Below are 12855 nucleotides of genomic sequence, written 5' to 3'. Positions count from 1 at the left end.
TATCTGAATGTACGGTCAGATGCTGTTCTCCTCCAGCACAAAAATCTACCTACAGGTATCAATAAAGTTACCACTGACCTTTGACCTTTGTATTGCATATGTTGAGTAAAGTGATGGAGGTCACAGCTCTTTGTCTTAATCTGTTTATTTATCATTAGGAGCAATTTCAACACGAGGTGATTACAATGTATAATGTCCCGGGGGTAGTTCTGGAGGTTATTATTGTTCAATATTTTGTTTAGATTTCATAAAATGTACAGAGTCTATTAATTCGTTTATTTATGAGGTGGCTGTGTGTTATTCTGTGGTGTCACTTAATATGTTCTACAGTCACTTTTCTTACACTTTTCCAAAGGTAAACTAATAGGCTTCCTTTAGGCTTCCCCACACTGTGTGCCTTGTCTTATCTTACAGTACCAATCCAGGATATAAACTATGGTTTGAAGCAAGAAGAGCAAACACTAATCACAGGGTTTGAAAAAGGTTTCTTGCTCAGTTAATCAGCTGAACCGTGGCCACAGAAAAAGAGCCGGAGATAAGCGAAGCTCAAAATGTCAGAATGCCATGGAAACATGCTGCGGGGCTCCTGTTCATATCTCCTTCAGCTCCAGACACACAGGACCTTTCCTTATTAAAATGGAAGTATATTGCTTTCTCTCCTGCAATGTTTGAGAGACGACACCGGGTTCAGGGGTCTCTTGCTGACGTCACACGATCACGTTGTTGGGTGTAAGTTCTGCCCGTCTCCCTGAGGACTGTTGTCTTTTTCTAACTACTTGTGATTTCTCTTTCCATGATCTCACGACTTTTTCCACTGAGATCAAAAAACAGTCAACAAGAAAGTCACAGGACACCTGCATTTCTCGGCTGTCGGGGTTTTACACACTTCTGAACACAGTCATCAACTGGGGGTATTAATAACCGTTTATGCTCCACCTTTTTTTTTTCCATGAAAAAGGAAGCAGGGGAGAAGGGCATTTCATTGTTCCCCTTCCAGGAAGTCACAGGAAAAGCCTTGAGAGTACCACCTTGGCCTATCTACGAGGATCTTGGCCCGCCCGACGGCCTTACCGTAGCAAGTCTCATGGACTATTCCCTGTACTGGGTGATCAAACTTGACCCACCAGGGTTAGTAATACAGGACGTAGCACTAAATCACCTGAGAAGTTTCCATTGTAATCCGTGATAAGAGAGCTTTTTGTTTATTCTCATGAAGCCCTCAGCTCCACATTACAGCTTTTCCACTTAACTGCATTTTATTAGAGGACTATCTTTGTTGAGAGGGTTTATGGGTAGAGCATGAGAAGCTCTACCGCATGTTTATACCAAGACTGTTCCAAGAATATTTCTGCAATTTAAAAAAAAAAAAAAAAAAAAAAAAAAAAGCGAGATTAAGAATGTCGTCCTTACTGCTGGATGCCACCAATGTTTTAAAAGTTACTCAGTATTCAGGAATGAGATTTTGGTGCGACTTTGTGCTAGTTGAAGACAGGAAGTAAGCATGTGGCACACTCTCGCTTCTATATTTACACGTAATTGAGGCATCTGTTTTTGTGGAGAGTGAAAGAGAGAGAGCAAGAGAGACAGGTAGACGGGAAAAAAAAAAAAAACATGAGACAAAGACAAAAACAGGAGGAAACGAGGAAGAGAAGACAGAAACAATACCAAATAGAAGAGTGAAAGACTAAGGAAAAAAACACAAGTAAGAGACTGATCGGAATGAGAGAAAAAGAGGTTGAAGAAACTATAAAACAAATGGAGACAAACATTCTGTGTGTGAAAGATCAGAGCAGGAAGCAATACCTCTCTTCTGTAACCACAGCAGGTGAAATGACAGGTTCCAAGAAGTTGGGGGGGGGGTTTGACATAAAGGAAAATGAAAGTAAACAGAATTAAAGTGGCATCTACTTCAAATGTGCCGGAGGATCAACCCTCCCAAAAAAAAAAACCCCTCGTTTACTTCATCTTGTGTCATCACAATTAAAGAAAACCCTTTAGAGACGGCACACTCACACATTTGGATAGCAAATTCAAATGTTTATTTACAGCCTCTGCAAGTGTCACCAAGAAAAGTGGTCTAAATACAAAAAAAAGAAAAGAAAAAGAAAAGATGGCGGCTAATCTCCCTGAGCTTTACAAAAACAATGTGGGACCTGTAGGGGACCGACAGGAGCAGGAGGGGAGATGTTTTGTACACAGCCCTAATGCCACCCAATGAGGAGTTACAAAAAAAAAAAAATCAGTAGACATCTCAGTCATGCTGCACAATAGTAACATCAGGTTGTACACAAATGGAAATCTTTTCCACAAACAGGAAGTTGTGAAGCTCGAGTGCAAAAAAAAAAAAAAAAGAAAAAGAAAGAAAAAGGAATAACCACTTTTGAAATTACATAATCAGTGGATGAACCAACAACGAGAGAACGAGACGGAACTTTGGCAGACACCAGTGATCGTTTCATCGATGAACCAAGACTACTTTTTCTGGTATTTCTCAAGAGTTTTTAACCCGTGAAGTCAACCCTCACAGGGTGAAACTCCACGGCCTCAGAAGTTTGGCTACTTTCGAAAAAGAACAGGAAGACACGGGGAACTTTCAGTTCAGATGTTTACAGCTCAGAGCAACGTCTTTCGAAAAAAAAGAAAAGAAACCACACCTACAGTACAAATATGATCAGCGCACAACAAGGCCTCCAGGGTTAGCTCACTGGGAACATGTATTTACACATCCTTCATCGAGTCTGTACATTATTTTACCAAGTGCCTTTTTTTTTTTTTCCCCAAGTTAGAATTTTCCATCTTTGCTTAGTTTTCTCATTGATGACAACCGGTGTGTGACGCATTCTGTTGACACAGCCATACTGCTCATCTGAAGGCTTTAAGGAAGCCAGGAGGAGAAGACCATAGCATAGCGGTGTCTTCGGTGCATAACAAACCTGTCAAATCATATCACATGTACTCCCCCCCCCCCCCCCCCCCCCCCCCCCCCCCCCCGATATTTCATTTTCTGCCTACTTCTCTAAAATAACCACAGGTTGCTTTTTTACTGTGAACACATAACCCCAGATCAAATGCACAATTTAGACAAATCATGTGATGGGGGGGGGGGGGGGGGGGGGGGGGGGTGAACCCAGAGAGACCCACTTTTCAGAAAAACAAATAAACTTGTCACAAAACATTCACATCTTCTAGACACCAGCGGCAAACACAATACTCAACATAGCAATCCAGGAACGGAAACACAAACATGTACGGTGCACTGTACAATAAATCCCGCGGGTACCACAATAGTTCTGTACGCAAGTACAAAGTCTCTGGGGTCATGACGCCAGCCATTCTGGAGTAAAGAACCAAGCAGAAGTAGCTCTCTGCAGATTAAGAGCTGAAGCACTGAGCTGCTGCTGACCGACGCGACATCCCGCTGCGGCCAGGGGACATGCAGTGGTAGACATAGGAAGAAGGAGCTTAGAGGTGAAGGTTTTCCAATCTTGAGTCCATTGTGGTGGGACTGCAGTCCAGGAAGATAAAATATTGTGTGAGAGAATATGCATTTGTGTGTGTGTGTGTGTGTGTGTATATATTGCTTCTCTTGTGGGAGTGACCTTTTGGTGTCATGGGCAACCAGATGGCATCATGGGACTCTGAATGCGTCCGTCAGTCGAGTCTGCTGGAGTGCCGAGGTGAAGAGTAACCAGTGTGTGAAAGGAAATGTCCATCAGAAAGAAGCAACACCAAAGTGCGGGTGCTGCAACACACCCTCTAGTGCTGGGAATTCGGTGTTGGGTGTCCATTTTGAATGCTACCATTATGCTGTTCCTCTTCCTCTTCCTCCTCTTCACTAACCAGGAACTCCTCGGGGGGCCAGCGGAGCTCCCCGCTCTCCACGTCTCCTTCGGTCGGCTCCACCACGATGGACGGTAGGCGATCTTTGAGTTTACAACAACGATCAAAGTCCGACGGGTCCGGGAATATCTGAGGAAAAAAACAAATGTGTTATGTTACTAACCTCCTCAGGAGTAATGCAAATGAGACTGACATGCAAAACAATACAGAAGAACATGTTGCCCCTTTGAGAAAAAAAAAAGTTCTGAGTAAAACGGACGTGCTGCAGGCACAACAATGAGGTCAAACATGGTGTGAAGATGGCTAATTTGCAATTGGAAGTAGCTTCCTAAAATCCTTGTGTTATACCTGCTCCTGCCCATCCCACATTCCTGTAGTGAAACAGGATTTCCACACTCTCAGGTGCTCGCAGAAAAATTGCACAAGTCCATCGGTAGCGGTGTGTGGGCACATGACGCATTCCTTGCGAGACTTTCGGGAAACGCTGCATCATGTTTAATCACAACGCCTGGTGCCAAGCCACCAGCAAATGCCTATAAACTCTCCTACATCACTCAGGAGATTATATGAGAGCGGGATAATGGCAATTTGAATAAATACTCAATTCATAGAAACATAAAAGTCCAATGATTTGCAGTTAAATAGAACAGCCGCCCCTATAATAGACAATATTTAAATATGAGAAAGTTGAATCGGTTGAGTTATCAGCCCATCCAGACTGATGTGTGGTGCTTGTATGTGCAGCATGCCACACTCAGTTGTTTAGATGTGAAATGAGACGTTCTGACAACAGAGATTACATGCGTCCCCCATCCTGGTAGGATTGGACATCAACCTCCGACTTTCTCAGTTCTCAGGAACAGGAGAAATGGCCCCTGGGGGGAAAAAAATGCTCGCCACTCCTGATCCAAGAACAGCATTTTTTCTTGCTGTTGTTTGGATAAAGTGGATGAATATTTTTAGACCTGCATATTTCACTCCAAGACGTTTCAGAGGGTGGGGGCGATGTCGCTGTCTGGGCAAAGAGCCCAGTGGAAAGAAAGCATTAGATGAGGCGGGAGCGCGAGGGAGACAAGCGATAGAGGGGATCCAGCTGTGTCCAAGTCTCCATGAATTCCATAGGAGGAAGGCGGGGAGAGAAAACACTAGAAATGTGCCATGGAGGTGAAACTTTCCCAGGTTATGAATGTGTGTACGTGTCCACCAACACTCCACTGTCTTCAACCTCACAACAATCGCTGTAGTTGTGTGTGTAATTCCTATGCGTTTCTGGCCTGCGTCGCCACACTTCACTGTGCATGTGCACCAAAGAGAGCTGGACAGCGAGCGACCTTGCCTTCAGACCCCTGGCTAACACGCTTAATCGTTTCTATTGCGGTGACAGGAAGTGACAACGCAAAGGCTATTTTAGGGGTCTTCTCGTAGGTCGAGTTTGGTTGGTTTGGGGCACAATACGCCTGAATCGTGACACTTTTATTTACCCTCTCTTTAACTTGGCAAGTTGTTTAGAACAAATTTTTTATATACACCAGGTAGCCACCTCCTGTCAATGGATCCACTGGACCCTGGGCCTAGTGTCTCGGCATGGTGCAACAGAATTCAGCACAGGGATGTGAAACTCGGATTGGTGAAATGATGCTGTAATAACCTTTACATTTAAACTTTAAAGATGTTCTTTGGTGTGGCACAGAGTATATGTGATTAAAAAAAAAAAAAAAAACTAATTTCACAAAACTAAACTATTTTCTCTTCGACCCCCCCCCCCCCCCCTCCCTGGGACTTTCCTGGACACATAATTCCAGTCCCACAAAAACCATAATGGAGGAAGTAACTGGTGTAGCATCACTGCTGAAACGGAGCCCGGGACCTTTGACAAATGCTTCAGGAGTATGGAAAGAGTGGAGAAGTGGCAACCAGCAGACTCCTCTTCCCCTTCTCTCATCCTCTCAGACAAGACTCGCAGCTGGGGTGTGAACGGAGGGAGAGGAAGCCGGCATTTTCCTCTGGGCCAGTCTACATCCTTTCTCAGTTTATGTCCACATACTGCATGCACAGGCTGTTGCGTACAGAGCATAAATGTACCGAATCCTCCTATTCTTATAATCAGATCTTTATGTGGATCAAATCACATTTCTGTACTGAATGTGAAATGCTTTAAGTATCAACACAGAGTCCTTTTATTTGGATCTTGTGGGAAAACGGCACAAATAAACACTGAAAACAGCAGCTGTGAGTTTAAATAGTTTAGTTTCCGAGATGACCCGATTGAGCTGACAGTAAAACAAAGCTGCTGGCGGCGACTTGTCAGGACCACCTGATGTCTGTATCCCCGATTTCTTTGAATTTGCACGGTTCATTTTTGTCAAAGACGGCTGTAAATTTGCAATCTGCTCAGCATGCTTTTTATTTCGGCCATTTGTGTGAAGTGACAGCTATAATCGGCTACGTCCGGCTCTGTATCTATCAGAGGGTGAAAGAAATATGGCGTGTGGATCATTCTTCAATGTTTTGACCATGAAGCTTCTCCCATTTGCCACGTTAACATTTGGGAAATATCTTTAGGACAGTAAACAACAAAATGCTTATCAAACCATGATTTTAAAGTGTCACACTTATGATCGCTATATTACATATCTCCTCAGAGTTTATATGCTTACAATGATGTTTTCATTGCCTCAAAATGAGGATGTTGTGTTTCAGATAGAATACACGCAGAGAGAGTTTCCTGTGTAACCTGAGGTCACTGCAATGTTTTATTATGGATATAAGTATAAAACAGTAAACCTTAGCAGGCGGGGCATTAACAGCGAAGCAGTGCTTGACCGTCAGGCTTTTATATTCATCCTACCTGGAAGGAGAGTCTGTCCTTGCTGGGACTGAGCCTCATATCCTCCATGGGGGTGCTGTTGATCATCACCTCAGTCATATCTCGGCTGGGTACAAACACTGGGCTGCAGGGTTGGGAGAAGAAAAAAAAAAAGATATAAATAATATGGTACAATAGTGATCATTGCACATGGATGAGATCCAATTGCATATATAATTTTAAGTGCCCTTTACTATTAAAAATAAAAGAATACACATAGCAACAAACTGATCAATAATGACGAGTAACAAAGAGTGAAAACCAAAAACAAACTGACTTTTGTTTATACCCTTTGCAGTATGACCACAATACAACGAGCTTCCATTTGGTGCTCTGCACTGCAAAGCATCACGGTGTGGCTTGCATAAGGTGGCTGTTTCTAAATACAGGAGGATGTGCTCTCGCACTAGCAACCAGAGAACAGTCATTGTGAGAGTTTGCTGCAGGCGTGTTGTGGTATTTGACTGGGGAGGAACTTGATGTACTCGGTTCCATCAAAGCTTGGCCAAAATTTCCATTTTAGATGAAAGAAACAAGAAGTTGTTTGTCCACACGCAGTGCTTTCGCTCTCCAGCATTGTCACCGTAAAGCTCGGGGAGAAAAAATAAAATGGAAAAAAAAGACTTCAAAACAGGTCACAGGACTGACAGAGACGTCGTCTTGAGACACGATGCTGAACGGCCTTCTCACGCTCTCTATTTAAGGCCTTGTGCCTGGTGGTCAGTGGCCACAGGCTCATGGTTTGTGTGGTCAGTGGCTATATAGGACAAAGAAAACAGAACACAACAAGAAGCTCACTCACATTATCTGAATCACCGGGTCTGTCTTTTTTTTTTTTTTTTTTTTTTTAGGGGTGGGGGGGTGAGATGTGTGGGCTCTGCTTGACCTACTTTGAATCCTAAATGAAATGTTTATTTTTGGCTACAACAGAATAGTGACAAATCATACCATGGTGGCATTTAGAAACATGGTTTTAAAAGAAGGGATTATTATGTAAAGCATGGTTTCCATCCAATTCATTTCATCTTTTACTACAGCCTTCATCTAAAAGAAAAAAAAAAAAACCTGCATGGAAGTCAAAAATAGCATTAGTAAAATCCTGAAAATTCTAAATCATTTAAATGTTTCATATGTTAAATAAAAATCTCTTTGGATAAAACAGTATAAATGTTAAATTCTTGAGGTTAATACACCATTGTTGTCGCGAAACGAGTTATAACAAAATATTGAAAAACGTTTTCTGTCACTTTAAAAAGCAAGTTAATTCAATACTTTCGGTCTAATGACGCAGCGCCATGATACAGGAATGGGCACAAGAATCCAAATTTTCAACGTGGGCGTCCGCATTGAGAACGTTCATCTTGTGAGACAACCTTTTGTTCAAGCCTCAATCTAAAAGCAGGTGAGAGTCATTGTGACAAGAGTCACTCATTTTCAGGAAATCATTATCCCGTGAAGCAATACCTGTTCATCAGTTTTTCCATTCCTAAATTTACACACACACCCTTTTTGTTTTCAGGAGGAAATAATGACATCACAGCAGGGTGCAGGAGTGGCTCTGAAAAATGCCAACACTGAAAAGCTTTCAACTGGAACACTGTAAGCAACTTTTACTGCATCAGTCAGAAAATATGCATGCTTGGCCTAAACAATAGCCGGATACTCCCCCCCCCCCCCCCAAAAAAAAAGAGGCTTGAGGGAAGTGCAAGGTCTGACTTGAAAAAATAAAAAGGCAGCTGGCGTTGCTGTTGAACTTGTATCATCATGATGTAGAGTACAGAGGAGGGTGAGGCAGGCATGCAAAAAGAGGCAAAGGAGAAGAACGACGGGAACAATGACAGTGAAAACCTGAACAGAGGAGGAGCAGGGAAGGGAGGGAGCGGAGAGAAAAGAAAGATAAACACTCAGGCCTTGCCAGTCATATTTCTGTACTGGGATCGTATAAACATCCTGCTCGGCTAAGAATAACAGAACATCGGCCTAATAAAACATAAAGGGGCACAATGAGGAGGAAGTGGGGGTGCGCAAGTAACAAGTCAACCTGGGAGGAAACAAACACGCAGCAAACTACCGTCACAGCCATTATTGATCCACATGTCACAAAGGGATGAGCAGCAGGTCCCTCCCCATCAGTGGAATACTCCAGGGGGGGCCACATTAGCAGTCCTCCAAGTCTCCATCAGCACACATGCTTGATATTCAGGTCTGAACATGCTCAACCACACGGCTCAAACCTGCATTCAAAGTGGCCAGACTGTCTAATTCTGCAGGCAAGACACATTTTAAGGACAATGGCCTCACTGATTGATGGGTGAGGCTGGTGGAGCAGACGGAAGCAAGTCTCTTTACCGCTTCACCCAGTCAACATAATGCATACCTGGTCTAGTCAGCTTCGTAAAGTCACATCCAACCAAGGCACAGATGGATTGTACGCAACATCACGGGGACATTACGTTGAGACCATGTGTGCTGAACACTGTCTTGAGGAGTACGTTCAAAACTGTAGAAACCATTCAGTGACTTGCTGTAATCAGAACGTGTTTATTTTGAGAAAAAAACCCAGAAAACGTTTCCAAATCAATCTTCAAAAACACTGCAGAACTGATCAAGACTGCAACGGCAATGTTCTTTCCAGAAGTAGAACAGGACAAACCTACAAAAACTTTTCACTTGTTTTGGTTTACGTACGCAAATCATCTTTGATTAAAGTGCAGCTCAGGGTCTTTCTATGTGGAAGTCACATGTTTTGGTTTTTCTTTGTGCAAAGGGTTTTCTCAAGATACCCTGGTTGCACGCTGCAAAAGCATGCGTCTGAGGTGTACCACTGTGTTGAACTTTACCGTAACGTGTGTGTGTGTATATATGCAGCAGAAAAGTACATTCACTTCCACCAATTCTGCAGCAGCCTCATCTAAACAGTAGGCCCTTGCTATGGTCTTCAAAGCCTTTCACCATCAGCATCCATAACCCATGACTCTCACAATCATTCATGTAACATACGCCTAAAGACTGACAGTCTTAATGCACGCAATTATGTAAGTGTCACACCAGCTTCACCCACCTGTCTCAGGACTATAAAAAGTGCCATGGCCATGCATGCTGCAACTCCTTCATTGTCTTTACAGTAGCAGCGCTGACAGGAGCACAAGTGGAGCCCACAACAATCCCACTGCATAAGAAGGGAATTTGCCCCATCAACATTGTTTCCCCTCTGCCACCTCTCACTTCTTACTACAGCAATCATAAATCCCGGGCCCATGTGGAGACAAGGCGAAGCTGCTGACGTGCCATGCCAGCGCTGCGATTTCCACCAGCCGACTCACACCACTCTGCAGGCATGTGGGGGGTGGGGGGGGGGGGGCTGAGTGACACCCCCCCCCCGGAGCGAAGAGGGATGAAAGGATTGCATGTGAACTCGTATGAGTCGACTTGCCCAGTTATGACCAGAAACATAATTCTACATTTACAAAAAACTTGAACTAATACCTTTATGTGGTCATGTTCACTTGGACAGTCTTATGTTATGCAATACAGTACCTGCCATCATTTGTACCAATAATAAAAACAAAGAACTGACACAAGTACTAGTTTTATATTGAGGTTGTATTTTGCGATGACATTGGACTGGATTACAGTAGAGCCACTTTGTTTATGTTGACCACTACATTACCATATAGGAGAGGCAGAATATCAGGAACACCAGTGAAGCTCCAGTGCAACAGTCATGATTAAAAAAAAAAAAAAAAATGTATTTCATGAGAGTAGACCTACAGTGTCAGTAGAACTATAAACTAATGAAGAAACCTGCGAGTGCATAGATATTGGTGAGAAAACCAAACATTTTAAGAAACAAATATGCAATCAAACTGAAAAAAAGAAAAAAAAGAAAAAAAGAAAAGAAAAACCTTGATTTCTCGCTCGTTATAGAAAGCAGAAACTTAACCCTGATGTGAGAACAGACAAGAAAACAAAATGTGGTTACTGTAAAGAGGTCGAATCAGAACTTCCTGGTAGAGACAGACAAACAGAGGCTTGTTGAGGTTTTTAACACCACTTGTGAATCTATAGTTCCAAGTAGGCTGTGCATCATTCAACAGGAAGGAAAACACTCCAAAGATAAGAGAACAAAAACGCACCCTTATCCTTCTATTAATGCATGAATTAAAGAGGTTGACGATCCCTTGATAACAGGTTTTACATGCAACCATCCTTCCCCATCTGAATTCCACCTGCAGCAGCAAAGACCACAGGATGGAAACAATAACCAGTTCATTTCACCGCCAACAATGTCTTGGAAATTAAAAAGTGTATTGCACCAAAGCTGAATGTCTCATATATGGAAAGGCACCGTGTGACCACGGTGACCTTTCCAGATTTGAAGAAACAGCAACAAGCTTAAGCCTGAAATCTATTATTTAAAACAATCTGCTTTGGAAAACAAAACAAAACAAAAAAAGGACTACATCTTGAATGTACTTTCCCTTCCAATTTGTGACATTTGCCATTTTTTGTGGCATCACCCCACAGAAAAAAAATCCCAAAAACATAGTAAACAAGTGGGAGTAGAATCAGAGGTTGTTTCTGAGGGAACAACCAAGCACAACAAACCACTTCAACATCTTTTTACCTGTGAAGTGAATCAAGAGGATTCAGTTATAAACAAAAGAATAACAATCTTCTGTGTGCCGGGTACTCACCAGTATATCTGTGGTGGAAATACAGACATGAATTCACACCTGCTGTCAAATCCTGCTGAGGGGGTCTGATGGCTGAGACTCTTTCTGTACTTTTTGTCGTCTTCTTCTTTGCTTTGTTTCCCCACCAGGGCCGCAGAGGAAACCCCCTCAAACACCCCAAATAACTGCAACAACGACTTTTAAAGAGCCTGAGAACAAAACGCTGCTTTCCAGATTGGTGCGTCTGACCAGCTCCACAGCTGTGTGGAGTATTTATAAGAGAGGCGTGTATCCGCGCGACCGGGGGGACACACCCCCCTCCCGTGCACGAGCCAAAAAAATCCTCAATGGTGTCTCGTCAACGGCAGGAGCCAATCAGAGCGCAGAGGGCCGGACGGGCCACGCCCCCCAGCTCCGTTGACGTCAGCAGGTGCTGAACCCGCTCACTGGGAATGGACAGAAAGATACCGCACCACGCGATTGATCTGTAGTCTCCAAGGCAACAAAATGACAGTCTTACCCCCTTTTTTGAGTGACAAAAAAATAAAAAATAGAAAATAAATAAATAGAATAAAATAAAATAAGAAATAAAAAAGATGCCTGTGACATTAAACCCAAATTAGGCGGAGAGATGCATCTCATTCACAAATATTCCAAGGGCAAGTCAATGTCTGCAGGTTTCATTGACAACAGCAGTGAATGCAGCAGAGCTTTGCCACCATTACACCAAACAATGCATGCACAGAAAAAGAAAGCCACTGTCAAACACATCATCCACTGTCCCTTCATCCAGGCGGGAAGTCTCAATGAGAATGTCAGCGAAGTGATAATAAGCCTGGTTTTCCATGGCCTGATCAAGTTTATGGTATTGTCAAGACCTCTGCTACACGGTTGACCTTCACAGCTCGCAAAACGCACAGTTGTCTTCCTCCCTGCACGCGGTGTACTGTACATTTGGCTCGTGGAAAGCAGGTGCACAGGACAATCCGCAGCTGTAGGGGACAAACGATGGAAGGCAGGCTGGACACTACTGCCACCTTGTGACCAACTGTGGAGAAACTCTGGGATCTCATTTGGACTCTCTGTAGCAGTGGGTCAAACTTTATATAAGGACTAAAAGCTGAGAAAATGCTCATCTCTTCAGGGATCCCTACAATGACCAACCTCAGGAGACATGTTTTACTCAAAATATCAGGATTATTTATTAACATTTTACCCAAACTATAGTAATAGTAATTAAACCTTAAACTCACCCTAACAAGGTACAGCACGACTTTATTTGTCATAAATGCAGCAAACCAGAATATTATAAATAACAGCTGTCATTATCTAAGTCACAGTGTATCCTTACTTATTTCATTCTAAATCGTTGCATTACATTGCATTTATGTTATAAGCTTAAATTTTTTTTAAATGGGCTTTCTTTTTATTCTGTGAAGATAGCATTATCTTATATTAGTATATAAGAGTATA

General features: G+C 42.9%; 1 protein-coding gene across 1 annotated transcript; it reads right to left on the bottom strand.

Annotated features, from left to right (window-relative positions):
* Positions 1 to 2019: 2019 nt before the first annotated feature.
* lbh (LBH regulator of WNT signaling pathway) lies at positions 2020 to 11628 on the bottom strand. Its single transcript, XM_080480684.1, has 3 exons — positions 11404 to 11628; positions 6689 to 6791; positions 2020 to 3969 (listed from the first exon to the last, which is right to left on the bottom strand). The coding sequence occupies exons 1-3, from the start codon at positions 11430 to 11432 to the stop codon at positions 3757 to 3759; spliced, it is 345 nt and encodes a 114-aa protein (XP_080336810.1). The 5' UTR covers positions 11433 to 11628; the 3' UTR covers positions 2020 to 3756.
* Positions 11629 to 12855: the final 1227 nt, after the last annotated feature.

The sequence above is a fragment of the Lipophrys pholis genome, assembly GCF_963383615.2.
Source record: "Lipophrys pholis genome assembly, chromosome: 14".
NCBI lineage: Eukaryota > Metazoa > Chordata > Actinopteri > Blenniiformes > Blenniidae > Lipophrys > Lipophrys pholis.
Note: the sequence above shows the minus strand (reverse complement) of the source record. Positions and strands in the feature narration are given on the sequence as shown.